Raw genomic sequence first — 25,663 nt, 5'->3', positions numbered from 1 at the left:
GCTGAGCATGGGAGCCTCAGTCACCACTCCTCCTTTCTGGGCTCTGTCTGTGTTTAACCAATACTTAACACAAGTGTTTGCATCAAGCGTGCCATGTGTTCACATTTCTAAATAGAATCTCTCTTAACGATAACCTTTCAGTTCAGTATATGCGTTTGAAAACCTGAAAGTGGAGAGAAGTCTAAAAGTAGCCCTGTGGGGTGAGAGCTGTGGGCCATCATCACTTGGAAGGAACTAAACAAAGTAAAAGCCAGAGTGTGTTGAGAAAGGGAACGCTTCGAGATCCTCTCAGCAGGATATTGTTGCGTTGGTCTGACGGACGAGCAGCTCAGTGAGTCTCAGCCTGCTGTCTCTCACTGACCACACAGACATTAGGTCGCTGTCAAAGCTACAGAGAACACAATGTCATGTAGGGCTGAACGATTTCGGAAAGAATATCTAATTGCGACTGATATTGCGATATTAGAGGGAATGTATATTTAAAAGAATCTGGTTTGGTTTTTGCGGTGATTTTCTTACGTCTTTAAATCTGATGTGTAGTCCAAGACATCTCTGAAGCGCGACAATATTCAATTTAAAATGGTATGTTGACACATGTTTTTTTGCCTTTAACAACTATTGTGCTCTCCTGCGATTTGAAAATTGCCTCCGCCTATATTGCGAGATTTAATTTTGGCTAATTGTGCAGCCCTAATGTTCCAGCACAGCAGTGATTTAAATTACATTTTTCAACATCAGGTTTTAAAGTCAGATGTTCAGAATCAAAAAGTTAAGAGTTTATTTTTTATAAATATGGAATTTGTTATGCAAAATTTTCAACAAACAAACTCAGAGAAATTGATCATCAATGAAGCCGAAATGGCTAATCCTACACAAACAAGTTTATTATTAACAAAGTAACTAACCTACCTTGTATACATAAATGGTTACTTTGGGTAAAATTGGATACAAATATGGATTCAATATTGAATGGAAACAGTAAAAATTAACAGCAACTTTTCTGTGATGTTGTGATCTTACCTCAGTCTGTAACAGGTCGATTCAGAACGTGTGGTCTGCTACCAGCGCATGCAGCGACCTTAACTTAAGCTAGCGTCTCATTGGTTTTATAAATGAAGCCCCGGCATACATGCAGAATGGGGAATTTGTTGGTGGGTAAAGTGTGTAACAGCCTTGTGATTCTCTGAGTCAGGCAGAGCCCAGACAGACACGGTGAGATCACTGATATTTTACACACACACACACTAAGAAATACTACTAAACATTTTGTGCGTTTGGAAAACTGTCCCTGCATCAATCTGACATTTGTCTACTTTTTTCCATGTAATGACCTAACAGGAAGGGCTGTCTACAGCTGCTGAGGAACATACACTTTCATTCAACAGCTGGAATGAATAGACCAGTATGAACACACACACACACACAAACTGAAGGTCATACATCCATTGGGAGGGTGGTATACCTATGAGTAAAAGCTTACAAGAACACACACACAGTTAAAACTCCTGCTCAGCCTTAAATCTGGCTCCACTGGAAATAGGCCATCAGCGCTATGTGCATCATTCATGGCTTGCCATCATGGAATGACATCGCTCAGCTGTTGTGTACGATTTGATGTGACCGGCGGGACCTTCCTGTTGGGTGGAACAAACAATGCTGAGTCAATGCAGCTTGATGATTCGGGAACGATCCCGCCTGCCATCTGAACCAATGCCAGGTGACCTAAACTGCATGCCTAATAATCAGAAAGGGTTGTTTTTAACAGTTTAAAATAAAGGAAGTGGCGCTTGTATTATTAGCTGTTGGTGGAATGAAGCATTTGAAGAAGACACATTGGGCTCTGGGGCGTTTTTTTTTTTTTTTTACTACTTTCTGACATTTTATAGACCAAACTGTGAATCAATTAATTAAAAAAAAAAAAAGAATCTGCACAGTTGCAACCCTCATGGGAAGGACAGAATGCGAAGGACTGCAAAAGAGAGCGGGAGGGGGATCTACTTGAGAAGAGGTGGGCACATTTAAGGCCCGTCATGTGTTATGGTTTGAGCTGCTGCATATAATCTCAGTAATGCCACAGAGTAGAGAGAGAGAGAGAGAGAGAGAGAGAGAGAGAGAGAGAGAGAGAGAGAGAGAGAGAGAGAGAGAGAGAGAGAGAGAGAGAGAGAGAGAGAGAGAGAGAGAGAGAGAGAGAGAGAGAGAGAGAGAGAGAGAGAGAGAGAGAGGTCATGGGAAACCGAGACAGCTTGCATTTGTGGTGGAGATATATATGCGATGTGGAGCTAATATTGACAAACAAAGGGTTACTGCTTTTTCTGTAGGACAGGATATGGAAGGAGAGGGCAAGAGGATGTGGAGGAAAAGAATGCGAGGGAGCAAGGGTACGAGGAGGAAGGATGGGGAGGAGACAGACGGACCGGCCTACTTTTAACTCCTCCGACAGCTCCCAAGCAGGGTCCTGTCATGCAGGCACAGGGGTGGAGAGGATAACAGGGGTAGCGAATCTTTAAATGGAGCCCACAGGGTGAGATGATGTATATGACATCCACCTGCAGAATCTCTCGCATTCTTTCTTTTACACTTACACTTACACACACACACACACACACACACACACACACACACACACACACACACACACACACACACACACACACACACACACACACACACACACACACACACACACACACACACACACACACACACACACACACACACACACACACACACACACACACACCAGTAAGAACAGATGAGGGGGAGTTATGCACAAGAGAAGGAATGTAACAGAGAGCCAAACCTCTGGCAAATACAGTTTGACCTTTAAAAAGAATTGCTCTGGTCATTCGACTTGTTTGGAATAATCTTATCATGAGGAAAATAACTATATTGTGATAAAGAAATATTTTTATAATGATTAACTCAAGTTACTCACTGGGTTCAGGTCTTCATCCTTCCACGGAATCGAATAAAGTGCTTGTTCAGTCTAACCTTTTATGATCCTTCTGGATCTGTGTGTGTGTGTGTGTGCGCTGTCATGCTGTGTATCAAGGGGCCTACAAGCTAATCTCGGCTATATTGTGAAACCTGCAAATATTTGACCATACATACCGAGGAAAACGCCATTGAACAAGAACTTTGACCACACTTTGTGGGCAAGACAAGAACAGACGACTGTGCAATTATTGAGGTTAATAAGCCAGTAACGTGTTAGAAGTCAAATAGTCGGTGCACTGCAGTACATTCTGCAGAGGGGAAACAAACACCAAGACAAAAGATAACAAACTGTGGTTTTCATTGACAATAATTGTTTCTCACCTCTAAAGAATACACCGACTTCACATGATTGGCTGTACATTCGCAATGCTAGAAAAAACTGTTCACGTGAGCTGCATGCTACCGTTTTTAATCAAATTGCCCCCCCCCAGCCTTGCAATATAAATGAATATACCAACAGGGACACTGACCTATGAGCTGCAGCTCGTGCTATAAAAGTCATAAAGATGACAGCCTGTGAGCCTGATAATACTTGCACTTGTTGCTCATTAGCTAGCGTGAGATATTAATTAGTAAGCGTAAGAGAAAACTACCTGTAACTTTTTTCACTTTGCACAGTTGGTACAATCACTGTTAATGGCCATACAAAAAAATTTAACGGCAACAACGACAGCGTTCGCTGTTGTCTCTCATACCGTGAGAGTGTAGGATTAACTGTGCGCAGCAGATTAGCAAACATTAACCTACCTAGCAGTCCGCAGACAGGCTCAACAGGTGGATAGTCTGACAGGTGAGGTAAACAGTTCGTTTAAGCTGCCTGGCTTCGTTCATCGCGTCCAGGTGCAGACAAAGTTTACATCGGCGAGTCTATCCAAAACAAGGGCGACAATTACTGTGGTGAGAAAACTTGTTGAGCAGCGGTAAAGTCGGTTATCCTAGATGTTGTGTCATGCTAACGTTACCTTAGCCTCGGGTTAGCTTACCTGTCCGCTAATTTATACGAAAACCAGAGTCGCGCTGGTGTTTGAGTGAATTAAGGGACACGTCACTTTAGTGTAACTGACACGAGTTGAACTGAGCAGAGTGTACAATATCGACATAAAACGACAGAAAACAACGTGTCGACACCTTACCTGTCAGGTGTAGCCCTCGTGCAGGTCTGCCGCCGTGTAACTGAATCAGCTGCTGTCCCCCTCAGCCCTCGAGCAGAAATGCTTCACCATAACAACCTGACCTGCGCTCTCTCCCTCTTTCCCTCTTTCTCTCTCTCTCCTCCCGCAGCACTTCATCCACCAGGGGGCGCCAAAGTCTGCAAGCTGTGGTGCAGGTCTGCAGGCTGTATGTTGCTTTGTGATGCACAATTTAGTTGCCAGACTGGTGCAGGATTTTAAAGGATCACATATGTATAATGCAACCAAACCATAAAAGTAAATGTCTGTATCGCTAAGGAAGTAAATTATGATAAGCAGTATCGTCAAGATGAGAGAAAAATAAGATGTGGAGTTGCTCAACTTTTGAGGGGAGGGAGCAATGGTTTGACTCGGGCAAATGTCAATACTGATGAATACAATCAATGTGCATACTGAAGCTGAGTTATAGATAAAAAAACAACAGACTTCTGTCTGAATGTTTGACGTGAGCCGTCACTGGTGCAGCATCACGGGTGAGACTGTGGTTCCCTTTTCCCTTTCCTCATCCCAGATGAAGCTCATTGCTACCATATCCAACAACATAGCACTTTGCTGCAGAACAAACAATTAGGTGTGACGTGCCATTGTGCAAAAGTATCTGGGCTTTGTTTAGTAAGAGGAACGTAAAAGGTGTGTTTGCGTGCATGAACATGTGTTTGTCACAGAGTTATTGTCAGCTGGCATTGTCAACTGTATCTCTGGTTTGACAAACATGAATGCTCTTCAGCCTTTTCACAATAAACTGTCAGGGTGTATTTGCCCTCTTGGTTACACTCTTACTTACTTTTTAAGTCTTTTGGAGTATATTGTGATACTTTGTCGACCTGCACATTACTGGAGGCCTCTGTCCAGAGACTACAGAAGCTTTTAGCCATATCTGGTGCAATAAATGTGTTGTGCAATGTCCCTGTTAAATAAACAATAGAATAAAACAAAAATAATAGTAAAATGGAGGGAAAAACGACTCTTGAAGTAATGAAGCTGTGACAATGAAGACTTCCTCTCGCTTTCTCGGTCTCTTTCACAAATAGCTAAACTTCATTCCTCCTCTTCATCTCAGTTTCAGGACGCATCCCACGGCAGCTTAGGAGGGATTTGTCCAGACACAATCAGCCTATGTGAACAGCCTTGTCTTGGATGCTATCCTATTCATATGGTTTCCCATTCTTCTCATGCGTGGCTCACTAATCCAGGCGCAACCTATTAACTGGCACTCTAGACAGGAAGAGACAGCTCGACAGTTTGTATTTAAATCAGGCATTTAAACTGGGTCCAGACATTGTGTGTGAGGTTTGCCCGTACATGTTTAACTGTCCAGTTCAATTAAAAAAAGAAAGTTCTCCATCAAATCCACTTTCTGAACAGAACAGGCTACCTGATGGATTTGTTATGTAATTCAAGCGTCACACTAAATTTTGGTGAAACCACTAGAGGGGGACAAACCTTCTGGCTATGCAACAGAGTGTGTGGCAACCAGAGAGGAAAATCACTGATTTGCACCAGGTGAAGGAGGTTTGTTGCTCACCATGGCAGGGAAGCCATCTGACCTGAATAACCGGTTCAAACATTTTGTGTTTTACTGCAAAAATTACAAAAGCTGCAAATCCACATGGTAAGTTTTATACATACAGGGCAATTATTTATGAAAACAATGCTGCCGTGCAAGAGAACTTAAATCAAAAAGTCTTTATTTCTGCAGTCTCCCCATATAGAGGGATCTACTCCATTTGCCCTGTGAATTGGAAAGTTAAAGTTAAGTTATGAAGTGGTCAGGTGCTATGGTGTCATTTAAATTGAAGGTGATTACATTTTGGCTGGCCGCGCACAAAATGCAGGTTAATTGACACTTAATTATGGACTTGGAAGCACAGTTGAGTTATGTGATACCAGTTAGAAAAGTCTTACAATGTGAAAATCGACTTGTTTACAATTCCTTTGTTTCTCTGCCTTTCTGGTGACAAATCTGGGTGGCACGTTCATCTGATTCAAGAGTCGCCTTGCATCATCTTGTCGGATGTAATATATCAATCATTGACACCGAATAAATCAACCTACAGCTCAAAGTCGGAGTTACTGATGCGTAACACGATATAGAAAGGTATACTGTATTTGTTGATTCTTGGATTGAGTGAAGCAGTTTATGTTTCAGAGACATCTTGATGCAACAATTCAGGGATACACGATTGCTCCTGTTTAAGGTGTGAATGTCCTACCCAACAACGACACTTAGCAGCTTGTAAGCGCCAGAAAACCCACAAATGGTGTTGAATGGCCCCCGTATTTCCTCACATGCTAAGCAGCTCTTTTGGGCAGGAACCGTCTCCAGTTTGCCAACGGGGTTCCTCCTAATCCAACTTGTTTTCACTGTCTTGCTGGGAAGAAAGCTTTTGCACATTAGCACTACGTTAACATGAACAAAAGACATGCATTCCCGAAACTTAGTCTTTCAACACTGAATGACATCTTGCATAGTCACAGGGAGAGCCTACTGTGCGCAAAACACTCCTCGAATGTTGCGCGCTATCAGAGCACCATCGTGTCTCCAAATAATTTATTCTGCGTCATCTGACCAATTACAATTTGTACATTTTCTTCAAAACAGAAAATACTTTTTGTGGAGTTTACATGTGCATGACTCTCTGGATTAAGGCTAACTTGTATCTATAACAGCCTGCAATGCAACTTGACAACTTTTAATGTGTTCCTCGCAATTTAAAAGGTCTTCAACTGACTCAAATATTGACATTAATTTGATGTAGCCTGTTGAAATGAATGTTAAATTATGTCATTAATGTTTCGACGTTTGTATATTAGCCATTCTTTTTGTATATTGCTCAACAAAAATTGTTGATTGCATGTAAGCTTCAATCGAAATGCTCTTTCTTGTACCCCCCCCCCCCCCCCCCCAGGTTTTACTTGTCCCCACTGCGCCCAAGTGTCACTCGTTCTCGATAGAAAAGTCTTCATGATTTGAAATAGCCTTTACAACATGGGTCAGATGGGGATAGTGAGATGAAGATATTGCAAAATAAACTGTTTGTTTTAAGTGTATTGCCTAAACCAAATGCGCACTTAATACTTTAGGCCCTCGTGCGTAAATCTTCTAAGGACTGATTCCAAAGCAAACTCGAAATCTCTGCGTTGTAAGTGGTATGTTGATATTATCATAAGGGTTATTTACAGGTTTACTGTCTTTCTCTCGCCCCTCCTCGTACACAGACCCTCCCCAGCCCCCCGGGGCGATCAGTCATTCTGCTCTCAGATAACGCGTCATTCTCCCCCCGATTACGCAGCGGGATTTACATGAAACTGTTAATTGTTTGCTCTTCAAATAGAGCCAGCCTGGAGCCAGCAGTCTGCCAGAAGTTAAGGACAGACTATTTGACCTCCCTCCCCCTCTCCGTGCTCCTGTCCGAACGTGCGGGCAGATCTTACCCTCCGGCTGATCAGCATGACAAAGCACTGGCCGGAGCAGACCCTCTTGGCACCACCCGCTCCGTCCCACCCTGGAGAACATCACGGCAATCAACTTGACTTCCACAGAAATGTACAGCAGAGTTATCCTGCCAGCGGTGTAGCGCAGAGCCCCACAGCCCAACATTGGCCTCAACACCTGGCTCAGATGGTTCCCCAGCAGCTGTCGCGCATGGAGAAACCCACAGCGGGCCACGAACATCTCACCGGTGCCACGGCATTCATGGATACAGTCGTACCACTGGGCTCATCATACCAGAGTCCTCAAGATGCCCACTTCACACAGGAAACTATTACCCGGGACTCGTGGAACAGTGAACGGGAGAAGAGTAGCACCAGCGGTGGGAAGAAAAAAAACTATCAGCGGTATCCAAAACCACCGTACTCGTACCTCGCTATGATTGCTATGGTCATCCAAAGGTCCCCAGAGAAGAAACTGACATTATCCGAGGTAAGAATACATTTAAATCGCATACATATCTCTGTGTTTGAGTGCCCAGTGATATAGACAATTTGGGCAGAGTTTGTGTTTTAAGCACTGTGCTTATTGTGTTCATTTTTATTTCCGCAGTATTTTATTGAAATAAATCTCCAATTAAATACTCTGTAGTATATCTCTATAAGGACAGTATTTAGAATCAGATGGTTCCTGGTACTTTTCTATCTGATATATGAATATCACACTGACAGATCATTTACAGTTCATAAAGTGACACAAAACAGCAGCCTCTTGGTGACACTTGAGTGACTATAGCCGCTACCATTCTTGGTTTGCTTTGATAAGGTTAGACTGCAGTGAAACCAGACACTAATCTGTATCAGGGAAGTGATAACATGGTGATATACAGTGCATGGTAAAATCCTGTTTCAGTTGAAATACTACAAAAGTACTGCCTATACAACTTTAATTTGTACAATAGCTATCAACTTCTTGTGTTATTTTTAATTCATGAATGACTTTTAAGTGAAAGGCACAGCATGTTTGGCTGGTGTTGACTTCTGCACGTTTGTACTCAGTTACTCTAACTTTTAAACCCATATCAGTCATCACATCAGTGTGTATTTAGATAGCATTTGCCTCACTGCAGGATACCAAAACTGAAATACAATGAAGACGAGCATCTTCTTCAGACAGCCAGACTGACATTTCTGTTTTATTTCTAGATCCTCAAGGAGATCAGTACTCTCTTCCCATTCTTCAAAGGAAACTACAAGGGCTGGCGGGATTCTGTGAGACACAACCTCTCCTCTTATGACTGCTTTCTGAAGGTATGTTAAAACTGTTAAACAGTTCCATGTTTAGATCCCTCTTTAGTCTCGTCAGTGGGCTTGATGGACAGGGAGTTCACAAAATACAGGCTTAACATTTGCATTGCACTATCCCGAACTTTGTTTGTAGAAATACGCTCTGAGGGCTTTAGATTGCACCTTCAAACCAGTCTTAAGATTTTATCCACTGTTATTGTGATGGTTAACAGTGAAACTGGCAGCCCTGCCTGTCTAGGTTGCCAGACTACGTGCTCATCCAACTCTCCACCCTCCCTCAACCTGTAGGTGCTGAAGGACCCAGCGAAGCCTCAGGGCAAAGGCAACTTCTGGGCAGTGGAGTTGAGCCGTGTTCCTCTGGAGCTCCTCAAAAGGCAAAACACAGCTGTTTCGCGCCAGGATGAGACAATCTTTGCCCAGGATCTGGCCCCTTATATCTTGCAGGGACACCAGCCAGAATCGGAGCCACCACTTGCCCCCGTCCCCCCCCTTCCCCCCATGTGTTCAAAAAAACCCTCCCCACCACAGGAGGACTTGTTCAGACCCAAGCTGGACTCCTCCTTCGCCATCGACTCGCTGCTACACAGTCTGCGTCCCCCTAGTGCCCCTGGGGATGTGGATGTGTCTACCAGGGACTGCTGGGGCAAGGTGGAGCGCCCTCGGTTTTCACCACCTCCTCGACCTCGCTACGCCTCCTCTGCCCGTAGTGCCTCAGCCAGCTCTGCCAGCCCAGCCTCCACCTCCTCATCTGATGAGGAGTGGAAAGGCACTTCCCTGTCTGGGAAGCGTGTTCCTCTTGATGGGGAAGCTGGGTCGGACGGTTATGAAGACTATAGACAGCCTCTGTACAAGTCAGCCCGACGGGAGACGGTTGCACCTCCATGGGAGCTCCCTACCTCCTACGCCAAGTATGCACCCCCCAATACTGTTGCCCCACCCAGCATGCGGTTTAACGGAGGTCCTCTAATGCCGCTGCATGGTGGACTTCCCCTTTACGGCTACGGTAGCTCTCCTGTAGCACCTGGTCACTTCTTGGGGCATGCCTATTGGCCCATACTCCCCAGTGGACGAGTTTCTGTCCAAGCCCCACCCCTCATCATGGACCTGGACAACATGTTGCAATCTGTGCCTCCGAATAAGAGTGTGTTTGATGTGTTAGTACCAAACAATCATAACTCTCAGCCACATCATCAACCACCCAGTCAGTACACACTACCGAATGGCCCTCCCCTAAACAGGTATCCTCAGTACTGACTGACTGTGAAATACTGACTTGTTTCCTCATACTGAACCATACTGTCACTCAAATCCCACTATGATGCAGGATGGGAGGTTCAATCAAGATCCACAAAAGAAGCAAATTTCTGCTGCAGACTCTGCTAAATCGAGTTTCACTACCTCCAGCTCAAGAAGTGTTGACTGTTTGTTATGCAAAAAAAGGGTTCATTGGAAAACATGTACCACAAACGGCTATATAACATCTACCTCAGGCCTTCAGAGAAATGCAGTGTCTACTACTGCTGGCTCTTTGCACTGTCACTCGTGTTTGCACTGTTTTATATATTGGCATGAAATTTGCTTTTGTCTTCCTACTGTGACGGCTGAATGTATTGTTGGATTCAATCTTGTGAAAAACTAACTGCATTGAGCTGGATGGTTGATGGTAAATTTGAGCAACAGAGTATCGAATGCAATATCTTTCTTTACGGTGTGTCCCGCAATTTAAACAGAATATCGAATTGTTCGGTGAATAACTAGAATAAATGTATTGACATTTGTTCCCCACTTTGCCAGGGTGTGTCTGTGTGCACAGATCAATGTGTACACACACTTGTGCTATTTGTGAGTTTTAGTTTGTTTGTTCAGATGTTGTTGTTCCTGTCTTAAATTTCAGTAAGTCTAGACTGTCTGCATTGGTCCTATGCAGCTACAACAGCAGATTAACCTGAGAAGTAGTGATACTGCATCTTAGCCCTATAAGTGTCTTTTCCTCTGTGTTTGACTGTTTTTTTTACATTACTAAACCAATCCAAAATGCTTCATGTTGTCAGGACACTGGAGACAATCAACCACTATACTACCACCAGTATCTACCTCAAGTTTTAAATGGGCTGAGACAAGTTTCTTGTGGACTTTGCACTGCCGGTTGTTTGCACTATTTGATGTCATTATCGTCTTCCAAAGGGAATTGCTTATAAATGTCTGCCTTTACCTCGTCATATGAAAGTTTTCAGTTTTTTTTTTTGCCATTTTCCTGTTGTCTTGTTGAAGGCTTGTACAAAAACAGCTCAGACGTTATCAAAAGAAGCTTATGGAGTTGAACAGGGTATGAAATAAAATGTTTATTTTAAATGAGCTGCTCAGTATTGTGTGTATATAGCAACGAGTCAACTAAAACTGCAGAACTTTATTTTCTTTTTATAGTGTGCATTTGTAAATGTTGGATTCCACTTTATAAATTTATCATTTCTATGTTACTCTGTTTTAGTATGTTTGTTCAGATGGCTGTTAAGTCCTGGTTGGTTTATTTACTCAACCTTCTGTGTCTTTAAAGCTGGACAGTAGAAGTTCTGCACAACTACAACTGGACTAACAGCGGTCTTAGTGTTATAAATCTATTGATTGGGAAAAGTCCAAGATTTCTGGGTTCAGTGTAAAAGCATCGTCCCTCTTTGTTGTACTAGCGGTGGCAGTTTAGAATTTGACCATTTTTACATGAGATCCGATGCTGTGACATCAAGGAGACTGACCTAAAACCCATATAGTTCTTTACAATCAGGGTGGCATCTTTCCCTTTGGTAAATGCAATAGTTTCAATACAATAAATATATAATATAATTAGAAAAAAACCTGAATAGCATCAATCCTTATCTTGGCTCCATTGTCATTTTGGTGCCTAAAAAGTGAAGCAATACTACAATTTACCAATAATCCATTGAAAGTAGTTCTCAAAAAGTAGGTATTTTGAGTTAAATGTATATTAAGTATCAAAAGTGAAAGGAAATAATGCAGACTTTTTAAAATCAAAATACTTTTGTCAATTAACTAGTGACTCCATCTGTCACCTGTAGTGGTGTAAAAGGTTTATTTACATTACATTTATTTAGCTAAAGCTATTGGCTTTCCCTCTGAAATGTAGTGAAATAGAAGGATTAAGTCACAACACATTGATTTGAGGTATAACTGCATGTTTAAAAAAAATAAGTTCAGTCTTACACAGAAATTCAAAGTGTTTCAATTGTATATTTTCTCTTTCTTGCAGAAGATTTGGATTTACTTATATATATTTATAGCTGCACCCCACTTTCCCTGTTTTCATGTCCTTCAAAAGCCACCGGATGCTCTATGACTCGATGGGTGAAGTAGAACCTTACTAATGACATGCTATTCGAATGATACCAACAATACATTTTGTGGATGCTGTGTTGCCATTCTGTGTTTCACAGATGTATTGAATTAACTGGATATTTAATCCCATGAATGAGGACTTTCTCTTGATTCATGCTTGTTTTCCCTCAAGCTGACTGTCAGCCAGTGGATGAAGATGGAGATTGTCCCAGGCAGCAGGGGGTGAGTCTCAAATCCTCTTGAGTATGACAGATTGTTTTACCACAGGAATTGTGATCTATAAAGAAGGAAAACCATCTTTGATCCACGGTCCATGGCATCCGAGTTTCCAGCACACAAACATGCACACAATGCCAGGTGATTTACATCAACAGTCCAGCAGCCATCGGCCTCCTGCTGCTTCCACTGCTGGGGCCACTATCTCTTTATCAGCTGCCTTCGCATGCCTGCACTCCCTCACCATCCTTCCTGCTCTCCTCCCTGATCATTCCTGACCAAAAGATGGGAGGAGGGGGACACCACTTAAACAGGAACATGTCCCCCTCCCCCAACCACACAAACACTCTTGGTTGCATCTAAACACTCCCTCTCATGAATTTACATGTATGACCGGCAGTCACACTGGGCCTTGGTGGTCGTTAGAGTGCATTTAACTGCTCCAAGGCCCCGACCAATAACCCTTGGAGGCAGTAGTATCATTTAAATAATTTAAACGGCTCCCCTGCTTCATTTTCCAACTGCTTACATAATGAAGACATTTCTTTGCCACAGGAACAACACCACCACTGCTACATTGGGCATTTCACAATATGATTTGATCAATCTTTGCAAGCACTTCACAGAGTTTATACATACTCTCCAAACACATCTCCTCCGACACGAAAAACATAAGTGAAACTACAATTTTATTTGAAAGACATAAAAAGACGACAATCTAAAGAGTACAAATGGGGTTTATTTGTCTGTCCTGTTAAAATAACAGAAGAACAGTAACCACATTGTGACTTTGTGGTGTTAGATAAGTGGTTGTTCCAGTTAAAACAGATTAGCAGCTGCTTCACATGTTTGGCTTCTCTCTTGCATTGTTAGACTGGATTTGTCATTTAAGAGCATTTTTCAGGAAAAAATACACACGGTGTCTTACCTTCCATGGCAATTTTGTTGTCTCTATAAAATGAAATGTTTACTGGGTAAACAGTACATGTATTATCAGAATGTGACTATAAAACTCGCTGAAGGCTACTCAGATTTTCCTAGCAATAAGAAAGACATTCAAACTAACAGGTGGAATGTTACATTTAACTGAGCAACACATCTTATTTGTCCATCATACAAATCTGATTGATGCCTGAGCTGACAGTCATTTGAATATATGTTAGCGCACAGACTCTGCAAAACAGTATCATTGTAAAAATTTCTGTTCGAGTGGTGTTGACTATAGTTGTTGGTACGAGTAGATGCTCTTGAAATGGTACTAGCCTGCAGCTTCTTTATTTCTCTCCTGGCTTGTCTGTCGGCTCTCCTTATTTCTTTTCACACGCCCTCTTGTGCCATCCGGTATTCAAAGACGCTGCCTCTCTCTGGGAAAGACTCATTCAGGCGCCTGCGCTTGGTCTGGGGTCGTCCGTTTGTGTCCTCCTTTCCTCCGTACCCCCCTCCTCCAGGGGTGTAGAGGCAGAACATGTCCTGTAGGGGGAGACACGCAGAGAATTCAGCTGACTATTCAGTTTATACAAACGGTTACCTCAAGAAAACAGGAAGGGTTAACCAGTGTGTATTCTGATTACTTTCAGACTGCTTGACCATATTTAAAATATAAAGCTGTAAAAAACATTTCCAAAACTAGCACCAGGCAACTTTTCTAATGCAACTCTTTTCAACAAGAGATGGGACACTTTTTAATGACTGCAGAGGTAACTCATCACATTATGGTTTCATATCTGAATATACCAGAAGTCATCTTAAGAAGTTTGCTCAGTTATATTAGAATAATTGTGATGTAAATAACATGTATCTTGGAATTATATTCTGCTGTCAGAATACAATCTTTATTCATGCAAAATCTAACAAAATTCAGTTTATTATTACCATCGTTATTTGGAAAGTGTAGTGCCATGACAGGGTCACAGATGCACATTATGCAGTCTTACCCCGGGCTGAAGGCTGATACTGGTTTTGGCACCCAGGTTGAGGACTCGACCGTCTGCTCTGTGAAGCAGGTTCAGCCCTGCTGCTCCGTCCTCACCCCCTAACCAGCAGAGAGAAGTTAGAAAAGACTAGCAAACAGCCATTATTTCAAAACCCCAGAAACATGAAAATGGCTGCTGAGGGTCAGAGTTTACCCAGGAGGCCGTAGGGACGGGTGGATCGCCTCTCGGTCAGTACAGACAGAACCACCTTGTTCCTGAACAGAAGTTTCCGCACCACACCGTCTCCACCGCAGTATTGCCCTGCACCTCCTGAGCCGGGTCGCAGAGAGAAGTGCTCTAAAATGACGGGATACCTGAACACCAGATGGACAGCAGCAACATACAGATCAATAATGTCAAAAACATTATTACTGGACACAAGAAATAGAATTTTCTTTAACTAAAACTTAAACGCATGTCCGACCTCTTCTCCAGAATCTCGGGGTCAGTGATCCGGGTGTTGGTCATGTGACTGTGAACTCCACTCCGCCCATTCCAGCCTGGTCCCGCCCCTGCTCCCCCAGCAACTGTCTCATAGTAACCTATATTCTTACTGCCAAATGAAATGTTGTTCATGCAGCCCTGATGAAAAGAGGAATGACAATAAATAAGCAAATAACAGATAACACAAATACGGAATAACATAACACTTAAGCAAAGATGATATGAATACGTTTGTTTTTCTCACCTGTGAAGCAGCGCACACCTCAAATGCCCTAAATATGACGTCGACCACTCTCTGGGATGTGAGTACATTTCCTCCCACCACAGCTGCATTCTCGGAAGGCTGAAGGATTGAGCCAGGGGGTATGATGATTGTGATTGGTGCAAGGCATCCCTGGATATGAAAAAAGGAAACACATGAATAACACAAACTAAATGAAATTAAGTGCAGGAAGAATTACTAAACAAATGTGTAATCAAACCTTAAAACGTTCCTTAAAACCCACAGAGGGGTCCCTGAATAAACGTCCTTACCTGATTAAGGGGAATGTCCTGTCCCACCATGCAGCGCAGGCAGTAGATGAGGGCAGAGAGGGTGATGGCGCGTGGAGCATTGCAGTTCCCCCAAACCTCTGTTCCCGTCCCTGTGAAGTCAAACACCGCACTGCCCTGTGGTGATGGAGGTTTTTATGTACATTGATTAGTTCCTTGTGCAAGACAAGATGTTTGGATTATCATGAGGAGATCCTCCCCGCTCACCTCTTCCTCATTAATCTGAACCCGCAGCCTGATTCTCGTCCCATCATCCATGAAATCTTCCGACTCCACCTCCAAGGAGCCAGTCTGTTGACGTCGACGACATGCAAAGTCTCTCAGCATGTCCCTCACTGCCAGCTCTGCATTACTCTGAAACATTAACACAAAGGCTGTTGTAGTACACCAGCACCATCAGTACTTACGGTTACTACTTTTCACAATAACAGTATTTTGTTGTTCCTCTACCAATTCACAGTTACCTGAATGTATCCCATGTAGGCCTGGACCACAGCTAACCCGTAGCCGTCAATCAACTCCCCCACCAGCTGGCTGCCTCTCTGATTGGCCGCCACCTGAGCCCGCAGGTCTGACAGGTTGTCATGGAGATTACGAGTCCCGGAGGAGTGTGGGTACTGGGCCGGAGCCATCAGAGCTTCAGTTAGAGCTGATAGGGAAACAGAGGGAACAGGCATGAGAGGAATCGAGTTTGCAAAAGGAGACAGAAAAAGAGAAAAGCACGATGGGAAGTAAGATTAAAGAAAGTAAGAACGTTAAATTAAAGTTAAAGATAACTGAAACAAGCTGGTATAGTTAACACTCCCAGCAATAAGACTTTTTATCTAGACTTATCAGCAAGACACAGCTCTGTATTATCTCTTTTCCCTCCTTTCATCTGTCCTTCACACTGATTCTTGGTTCACCTCCTCCTCTCTTACCCTCTTCCTGAAAGACGCCCCCAGTGACAAGTTTAAAGGAAATGAAGACGGCCCCCTCCTGCTCAAGGGAGGTGGAATGGGGGGGCATGGAGCCTGGCGTGATGCCTCCAATGTCAGCATGGTGCCCTCTGCTGGCGACAAAGAACACTGGACTGCTCACTCCTTTCCTAAACACCTGGGAGAAAAAAGGGGTCAGATAACAGAGGAAAGTAAAAGGTATGTAGGGAAAAGCAAGACTGATAATGAGGAGAGCAAGAATGCAGACAGAACATTGGAGACAGACTGACCGGCGTGATGACTGTGAGGTCTGGCAGGTGGCTGCCCCCGGCACATGGGTGGTTGCTCAGAATGACATCGCCTTCTTTCAGCTTGTTCCCCAACGATCTGATCTGCACAGAGAAGGAGAAGAAACCGAAGATCCTTTGTGTGACAATGGGGTGTTAATTCTCATGTGTCTCAGTAGTATATCTAAACTCAGAACCACAACCACCACCGCACAAGTGGTACCTGGTACTGGACGGTCTCTTGCATGGCCCCCAGGTGGACAGGGATATGGGGTGCATTGGACACTAAACCACCGTCTGGTCCGAACACAGCACAGGAGAAGTCGAGACGTTCCTTGATGTTGGTGGAGATGGAGGTCCTTTGGAGGACTCTACCCATCTGTTCTGTAGAGGAGGAGAGGTGGAACGCAACTGAGCAAGCTAATAAGAAAAGAATACTGAACACAATATAATGACCCACAATCACTGCACTCCCTAATTGTCTGCCTTCCTTCTCCTACTTTCTCCCCAACAACGTTTAACTCCTGTCCCGTTCCCTCCTCTCCACCCTCTCTCCTCTGTCGGTGTACCTGCTATGCTCATGAAGCGGTGAGAGAAGATGGAGAGCTGCACAGTGTTGAGCTCAGTGCCCAGGGCGCAGTGAGGGTCAGAGCCGACAGTCAAACAAACGTCGCCCTCTTCTGTTAGATGGGCCTCACAGCACGGCTCCACCAGGATGGTGCTGATGGAGGAAAGGGTAGGGGGAAAAAAAAATGCTTTTAGACAAACACAGATGTATCAAGTTTCTCCGACCCCGATACTTATATTTACTTAAATGATTAAATATGTATCTGGCACATTGAAATAACAGATGCCACCTTCTAAATTTGGCACAGCTCATTTTCAAGCGCACCTTGATCCAAATACTGAAGGTCCTCATTCAAAATTATTATGTTTATAAACTTACATTTTTGATATAACATGAGTTTAACTGGGACTATGAGACTCATAAAATTGACGTGAAGTGATTGGTTAGAGAGAAGACGTCTCACTCGGTTGGTGGTGTTGGGACTACAAAAATACTCAGAACAGTAGAGAAAGGATCCTATTTTGATGAGCTTTAATTTAGCAGATACCGACCCATTAAAATATGCCCAGAGTTGGCCCTGGTATAGATAATTAGGATTGACTCGGCACATCTCTAAAAAAAGTGTTTGATTGATATTTATTGGAAAGCTACTAAAGGCAGTAAGGGGAAATGCCTGCCTGTTTTTGTCAATAATGATGGCTGGTCCCTGGATGCAGTGACCACATGGCAGCTCCTCCCATAGATACACACTGGTGTCCAGGTAACCTTCCTCAAAGTAACACTTGGTCATCTACGAAGAAGAACAGAGATTGCCACAGGTTAACATTCTTCAGACCAAGAAGTTTCATTACTTTAAAAACACATAACTTGATGATGTTTCCACTGTTATCCATCTATAAAATGATGTATATTAGCTATATGTACGTGTAAGAGAGCCTGTGTACCGTGACTGGTTTGGCCTGTCCACGCCTCGTCTTTGTTTTAAACACCGATTTGATACCAGATTTCCCACAACCCCTCACTCTGATGTCATCAACCACAATGGCTCTATCTGGGATAGTGAATCCAAACTCCGTGAGATAACTAAAAGAAGGACAAAAAAAACAAAAAAAACAGAGGAAGCAAATGTAGAGGGATTAAGGTTAGAGGAACGTTAGAAGCCAAGAGCAGTGTAAACAAATGTCAGCAAAGTTAAGGCTCATCTCCTGTGTGTTTGCTTATACAATGTAAACAGAAGGAACAAAAGGAGCACAAGTGTAAGTGGCAATGAGTGAATACACGTTCCAGCCAATAGCTCAGTAGGTGAATAAATCAACAAATCATCGAGCAAATGAATAAACAATGAGCTAACCGCTTGGTGAAGGCACTGCTGAAGTCTCCAGCTAGGCAGGACTTGGCGTAAGTGGGGTAACCGGCAGCAGTAACCATGAGAGCGCAGTCAGTGCCCTTGTAACGCAGGTGAAGGAAGACCTCAGTGGTTATCTGACTTCTGTAGAGGACAGGAAACAAAGGGCTGCGTCATTACTTGTTAAGTATTTAGTGAGTATAACGGCATGGGTTAACACACCTGGATCCGAGAGGCATAAGCGTCACCCCAAACCGGTGTCGTGTTGTGGGCGCTGACCTGGTGAATCCGCGTGCGCAGAGTGTATCGTGGCAGCGCTTCGAGAGCTCCTCCACCCTCCGGTCAAGCTCGCTAAAAGAGCGCCGCTCGTACTGCAGCGAGCACGGCTCCTGCACCTCCTCCACCACGTCAGCTAGAGCCAGACCATAGGCTGACAGCACGCCGCTGTATCTGCAACACACAGACGCATGCATCACAGCCAAACGTGTTGGGCATGAAGACGACCTTCTTACACACACACAAAATGGAAACAAAACCTATCACCCTTACTTGTGAATGAAGACAGTCTTCATCCCCAAGGCTCGGGCAATAGCACAGGCATGTTGGCCACCTGCACCCCCGAAACATGCCAACACGTGCTGAGATGTATCATGGCCCTTAGCCTATGGGGGCGAGGGAGGAGTGAGAGAGCAAAGGACAAGAAAAAACGAAAAAAAAAATTTTTTTAATTGTGTGACACATTTATCACACAAACATTCGGCGTTACTATTTTCACCAAGATGCAGCTAAGACTTCAAAACCCAAAGTACCTGTGTCAGAGCTCTGATTGGCCGGCACATGGCCTCATTCGCGACACGAATGAATCCCATGGCAACCTCCTCCACACTCATCTCTGACTTGCTGTCGTGTGACTGTTCGGCTCCATTTGCGCTAACCTGCGGATGAAAACATAAAAAACTAATTTTAGCTTCATCATTAATACTCCCTAATAGAATTATTAAGACGATTTGACACTCTACTTAATATGTCAGTAAATGTTAGTGCCTGTGATTGGTTAGAGGACAAGAAGAGGTTGATCTCCTGGCTCAGATGACGGAAATGCTTCATGGTTTCTTCCAGTGACAGTGGTTCATTCTCCCCTGGCCCAAAGATCTTTGGGAAGAAGGAAGGGAGGAGTCGACCCAGGGCTAAATTAGCATCGGTGACAGTCAGAGGGCCGCCTAGGAAAATCCCACAAGGAGTCAATAGGTTTGTTTTCCATACTCATGCTGTTCTAACTAAAGTACACACGTTTAACCAAATGAAACATGTTTCAGTCTGGTGTTTTCACATCTGTTATGTAACTCTGTGCATTGAGATGAATTGGAAATATTAAAAACAGAAATAAAAGGGAGTAATGTTGGAGGAAACACAAACAGTCCCGTTACCTTTCCTGTAACAGGCTGGTCCTGGATGTGCACCTGCAGACTCTGGTCCAACCACAAACATCCCGGATCTGAGAGGGAAGTAAAAGGAAGGAGGGGAAACAGAAAGGATGGAAAAACAGTTAAATGAATCGTGATTGATTTGAAATGAAAGTTAAAGCAAACCCAACTGGATGCAGTAAAACATCTAGCAAAGCTTTAATGTGTCATAGCAATGCACTTTTATCATCCCTGTGCATCCAGTCTTGACTCATTTGCTCACAAGATGGACTGCATCCTGCCACCACCTAATTTCTTGAGGCAAATTATCAGACTTTGCGCAGCTCCCTTTGCAGCCAGGAAAGGCTTTACACAACTTTTTTCCACATATGCAGTAGTACTCCCCAAGACCTGTAAAAGGACTTCGATGTGTAAAATTGATAGATTTCCCCAATAGTCAATGTCACATACAAACATGTATATCAAACGATGGGTCAAGACTGGCGACTGACTAACAAACCTGAAGAAGAGCTGTGATCCTCCGCCTGCAGCCACAGTGTTGATGTCCAACTGCGGTGCTTGCAGGGTGACTCCGGCTGTGGTAGCCTCAAACACGTGTTCATACTGGCCAGCGTAGCGACTGACATCAGTGGATGTTCCTGGAGAGAAAGACAAGACAGTGGCAGTCAGAAGGACAAGAAACATGGAGAAAAGACTTGTAAGTGAAAGTCAGAAATATAAGAACATGTAACATCACATGTAATAATCCAAATAGGAGACAATTTATATGCACAGTAAATTGTGCTTGCCTGAATCCAGACCTTTCAATCCGCCACTCCACTGAGTTTCAAGTTAATAATTCTGTCAGATATCAGGCTGTGCAACAAAGAACTACAAAACAATAGCAAGAAGCTCCTCACATAGTCTGTGCACTCTGTATTTGTTCAAGGTACTTTCCCTACTCACCACCCATGTCAAAGCCAATCACAGGTTTTTTCTCCGTTTGGCTGTATGAAGTGATGGCGTATCCCACCACCCCTCCCGCTGGGCCGGATAGAACGGCCCGCGAACCGCAGAACTGCTCCATGGGAGTCAGACCGCCATCTGACTGCATGAACAGGACGTCCACACCCTGAGGACAGAGTTCAGATGAAACAGGGTTTATAACTGACACTACTGTCTACATCTGGAAAATCCTGTCTGTGATCTGTAGGTTCATTAGTAAACCTACAGATCACAGATAGGATTTTAGTAGACTAAGCACTTAATGAAAGAAAAAGTGGTATTTTGTATCAACAAAAAAATAAGTACAAATATACTGATGTGTGAAACACACCTTCAGTCCACCCTTGAACCCAGAAGTAAATCCTTTTAAATACTGATGAATTTTGGGTGTGAGGTATGCGTCGGCGCAGACGGTGTAGCCCCGAGGCACCGCCCGCACCATGGGCATGACCTCACTGGACAGAGACACCTGGCTGAAGCCCAGACGACGTGCCAGGGCGCCCACTGCTTTCTCATGATCAGACCATCTGAAAGAGAGAGAGAGGGGAGAGGAATGGGGTGGAGCTTGAATGCAAGCCAAACATTAATAAAGCTCTTATACAATGTCACTGCTGCTAACAATCTATTGTGTGTCTTATCACTTTAAAGCTTTATCTGTGATATAGGTGAGATGAAGCAAAACTGTTGGTTAACTGCTGGTTTCCTGAAGGTGCCCTTTCAACTCAATCCAAATGCTTTGAACACTTTCACTACTCGGGACTAGAGTGAAAAGGACTGCATAGGAATAGACTTGAAGTTAAGTGAAAAGAAATGGGAAGAAAAGCATGAACTTTCACCCATTAAACCACATGGGTTACACATACAATAGAAACATGCTATTGGACACCAGACACCTCTGACATGTACAGAGTACATACCACTACTCCCACAGAGAGAAGGCGACAGAGCAGAGAGTTGCATAATTAAGTTTACATTACAATTAAATCTTGGCTTGGGGAGATGGCCTGAGAAGGAGCGAAAGCTAACGGACAAAAGAGAGGACAAGATATCCGATTAGGATCTTGCGTAAATGCACTTCTATTCCCGGAGGCACAAAAACAAGATGTACTACTGACGTGTATGAGTGCAGCAGAAGGACGGCAAGACTGGTGATCCCGCGAGACAGAACTCCCTTGAGGTCTTTTTCCACTCGCTCAAGATCAAGCTCCCTCCACACCTCCAGAGAATCCCCTGTACTGCCTGAGGGACACCAGCACACACACACGAAGATTATCAGGATTAAGTAAGATTATGTTAAGCATCCAGGCAGTGCTCTCATGCGTGTGCCAGTAGACTGAGCTTACATCCCTACATTTACAACCAAAAAATACAGGATATTGCCTTTGCCGTGTTCCCATCCCCACTGACATATCAGTGTTAAGAGCGTAAACAGAATGACAGCTGAGGAGAACTAGAGGGGGAGATTTGGAGGTAGGGGAGAGTAAAAAAAAAAAAAAAACAAAGGTTACAAGTACATAGTTGTGTTTCACACCTGTGACAATGCGTTTGGGATCTTTTTTGGGCAGCTGGCAGTCATCTTGCCTGAGAACAACTCGCTCATCCACCTCGATTACCTCTTCGTACAGCACTTCGGGAACCGCCACCTCCTGCATATGCACGAAAACACACACACGCAAGGCACGTGAATTCAAAGCAGGCGTCCCATCAAGGGGAACATCTGACGAACAGTACACCCCAGCGATATGCAGATAAGAATAGATGCAACACATTGCAACACGCATACAGAAGGTGGATTTCTGACACCTTGCTCTGCAGCAGATCATCAGCTTCATAGATAAGTGACCATTTTAACCATTAATGGCAAAACTGGTATAGGGGCAAACTCCAAGACCTGCCCCTGTATCTGTATCTGTACCACTAAATAATGTCTAAACCTTGTGTTGCAGATACACAGGAGGCGTACCCAGGCTACTCATTAACACAACATACAGTATAGCCACAAAGGCACGGTGGTGCTGACTGGGTAGCCGCGGTTAAGTGGTTAGATCAGCTCACTACTACTTTGGCTGGCTTTTCAGTTGACATGTCACATAAGCATGTCTGTACTCGCTTTACCTTTCAATATTAAACATTTCAGTATATATATATTCATGTGAATTAAGAAAAACAAGCATTACAAACCAAATCAAATAGTTTCGGCCTGGCCTGTGTGCCTATGTGCAACAAATCCTTGAAGCCCAGCGTGACCAGGAGCGCAGTCCTTTCTCCCTCTCGCTCCAGTAGCGCGTTGGTTGCCACCGTTGTGCCCATTCTGATCCAGCCAATCAGAGCGGTGTCTACGGGCTGGTCGCGAGGAAAGACCCGCCCGGTTTCCTGTCAATAAATCCACACAAACACACATCATATACTGCTCTGTTCATACAGATGATGATGTAGAGATGTAACTGTGATTAACATGATCTTAACGGAAGTCTGGATCCGCTCCTTAATAATCTTATAGTATAACAGCCATCAATAGCCATCTGTTATTTGTGTTTTTATGTGGGGAAACCTTTAAATTGCCATCTTGTCCAGGATCCCTTTAAGCAATCCAATGCCAAATAAAGGTTAAATAAAAATAAAATAAAATTAAAACTGCTTCATTGAGATAAATGGCATCTTGATTGGAGTCATACTCTTGTCACAGTGTTGTGTTAAAACTGTGAATTAAATTGAATGAGGAACACATAAGGTAGTCAAAAGGCAAAGTTTGGGATTCGGACTTCCAAGTCAAGACAGCCATCTTTAAAAAATCTGCAGCTCAACAACAGTACAAAAAGAGCTTTATATAAATGAATATTAACTACAAAGTGCTTGCAAATATTTCAGAAAATCAGCCTTTGTATTAATAGAATCCATTCCTTCACGCTACCTCTTCCAGGACTCTGCGGATCCCCTCAGTGGGAGCGTCTTTGTAGTTCTGGGGGTCCCGGGACAGCAGTTTCAGGACTCTCTCTCGACCACCAGGCAGCCGGGCAAACACATCGGTGAAGGTGCCACCCCGGTCGATGGCAAAGTCAAACTTCCCCTTCGTCTCAGTCATAGTGTGTAGAGAGAGAAGAGCTGCTCCTGAGTCTGTGAATAGCTGGAGTCACAGAAAGTAAGAAAGAGGGAGAGATTAACCACATCCACAATGCAACACTGGAGCCTTCTGATAAGAGATCAGCCGAGAGACATCAAATGTATTGATGCATTTTATACACTCCTGCCACTTCTCATGCACACCTCATGCATATCTTTCTCCAACAGTCGTATATGTTTATATGAAATAAAATCGCATTTATTGTCACTTTAACTTGGCTGGTCTCTCACGTCTCACACTTTGAGCTAGTTTGTGCGAATCTATATAGGTTTTCTACATTATTTCTTTGCAAAAACATGTCATGATTGTGAGTTTAAACATGCTACTAAGTCTATACACTGCATGTTTTTACATTACAAATGTAAATACAACTTTAAAGGGGATTTTGCATCACAGCAAAACATGCAATACCCAGACGACCATAAAGTAAGAGCCGCCATAAACTCGCAACGGATTCTGCAGAAACAGACTAATAAAAAAATATATATTTCAAAGACAGTAAACTGTGACAGTGGATACACGAGACAGCTGCACTTCCTCCAAATGAGCTCTAGACTAAACACTTGACATGCATTTGTGCACGGGGAGCGTGCACAAAGCGAATTCAAAGCTGAAGATTTGAACGATCGGACGGTGAACGACATGAAAACTCACCTGTACGCCGCCGCTGCACTGACAGAGTATCGATCTTTGATAACAAGTTAACTATCAGATGATCCTCCTCCTCCTCGGCTCTGTGACGGTCTCGTTACAACAGGAAACACATCAGCAAATCGGAGCTACCGCTACGTGACGGGGGTTTAAACTCCGCCCCTCTGCGAGGAGCCGGTACGTAAGCGGATAGGTTATCGGGTCCAATATAGTAGGTGGCGGTAATGCACCTTTCGCTGGATGCCATCCGCCAAAAAACAAAAAAGAAGAAGAAGAAGAAGAAGAGCCAGTATTATGCAGGCAGTGAACCGCACATGTCTGCTCCTAAATGATGTAACAGAGAGGCATCTAAGGTCTAAGGTCCCTAATCACAAAGATTGCAGAGGCTGCAGTTTTATTTGATCAAGAACCCTTTCAGCAGCATTCTTGATACAATAAGGTAATAATTGAATTACCAGAGACAAGTCAGTATACTAAAACTGTCCATTCCATTAATCATTTGCTGTTACAATGAATAGACCTCCCCGTGCCTCCAGGTGCCCACGCAGCGACTCTGACACCTGCTGACGATGCACTGGTAGTACAGACTGACAATGACATGGGGAACGAGTAAAGTCGTCCTCTCATTATGATCAATGAACTCAGTCTTTGTAGCTATTGGCAATTTGAGGTCAGGGTGGGAACGGCAGACACTATATTTATAGAGCACCTTTCCATACAAAGTCAGTTGGATAAAGTAGGACTTCACCACTTTAGCCACCTGAACATCAAGACAATTCTTAGTCAAAATGTACAGAATTACAGCAATAAGACAGATTGATCAGAAGTAAAAAAGGTGGCTCTTCGCTACATGCCAGTAATCAAAAATTCTTATGGATAAAACAATCCTTTAATCGTTTTTTTTGT

At 43.6% G+C, this 25,663-nt stretch overlaps 2 protein-coding genes across 2 annotated transcripts; one reads left to right on the top strand and one right to left on the bottom strand.

Moving 5' to 3' along the window:
• The first annotated feature begins 7,638 nt into the window (after positions 1-7,638).
• foxh1 (forkhead box H1) lies at positions 7,639-10,181 on the top strand. The gene is made up of 3 exons (XM_076080173.1): positions 7,639-8,112; positions 8,826-8,930; positions 9,216-10,181. Exons 1-3 carry the CDS (start codon positions 7,639-7,641, stop codon positions 10,179-10,181), a joined length of 1,545 nt encoding a protein of 514 aa, XP_075936288.1.
• A 2,982-nt stretch (positions 10,182-13,163) lies between these two features.
• On the bottom strand, positions 13,164-25,154 carry oplah (5-oxoprolinase, ATP-hydrolysing). The gene is made up of 28 exons (XM_076080651.1): positions 24,761-25,154; positions 23,897-24,109; positions 23,167-23,358; positions 22,517-22,631; positions 22,101-22,224; positions 21,317-21,512; positions 20,947-21,112; positions 20,501-20,639; positions 20,005-20,072; positions 19,622-19,797; positions 19,387-19,512; positions 19,127-19,239; positions 18,857-19,027; positions 18,584-18,721; positions 18,177-18,315; positions 17,910-18,022; positions 17,234-17,385; positions 16,888-17,048; positions 16,668-16,769; positions 16,381-16,555; positions 15,925-16,109; positions 15,668-15,814; positions 15,443-15,577; positions 15,153-15,302; positions 14,889-15,046; positions 14,618-14,778; positions 14,426-14,523; positions 13,164-13,961 (listed from the first exon to the last, which is right to left on the bottom strand). The coding sequence occupies exons 2-28, from the start codon at positions 24,065-24,067 to the stop codon at positions 13,809-13,811; spliced, it is 3,924 nt and encodes a 1,307-aa protein (XP_075936766.1). The 5' UTR covers positions 24,068-24,109; positions 24,761-25,154; the 3' UTR covers positions 13,164-13,808.
• Positions 25,155-25,663: the final 509 nt, after the last annotated feature.

Source organism: Anarhichas minor, unplaced genomic scaffold (genome assembly GCF_050575085.1).
Source record: "Anarhichas minor isolate MPS153535 unplaced genomic scaffold, ASM5057508v1 ptg000074l, whole genome shotgun sequence".
NCBI lineage: Eukaryota > Metazoa > Chordata > Actinopteri > Perciformes > Anarhichadidae > Anarhichas > Anarhichas minor.
This window is presented reverse-complemented; position numbering and strand designations above follow the sequence as displayed.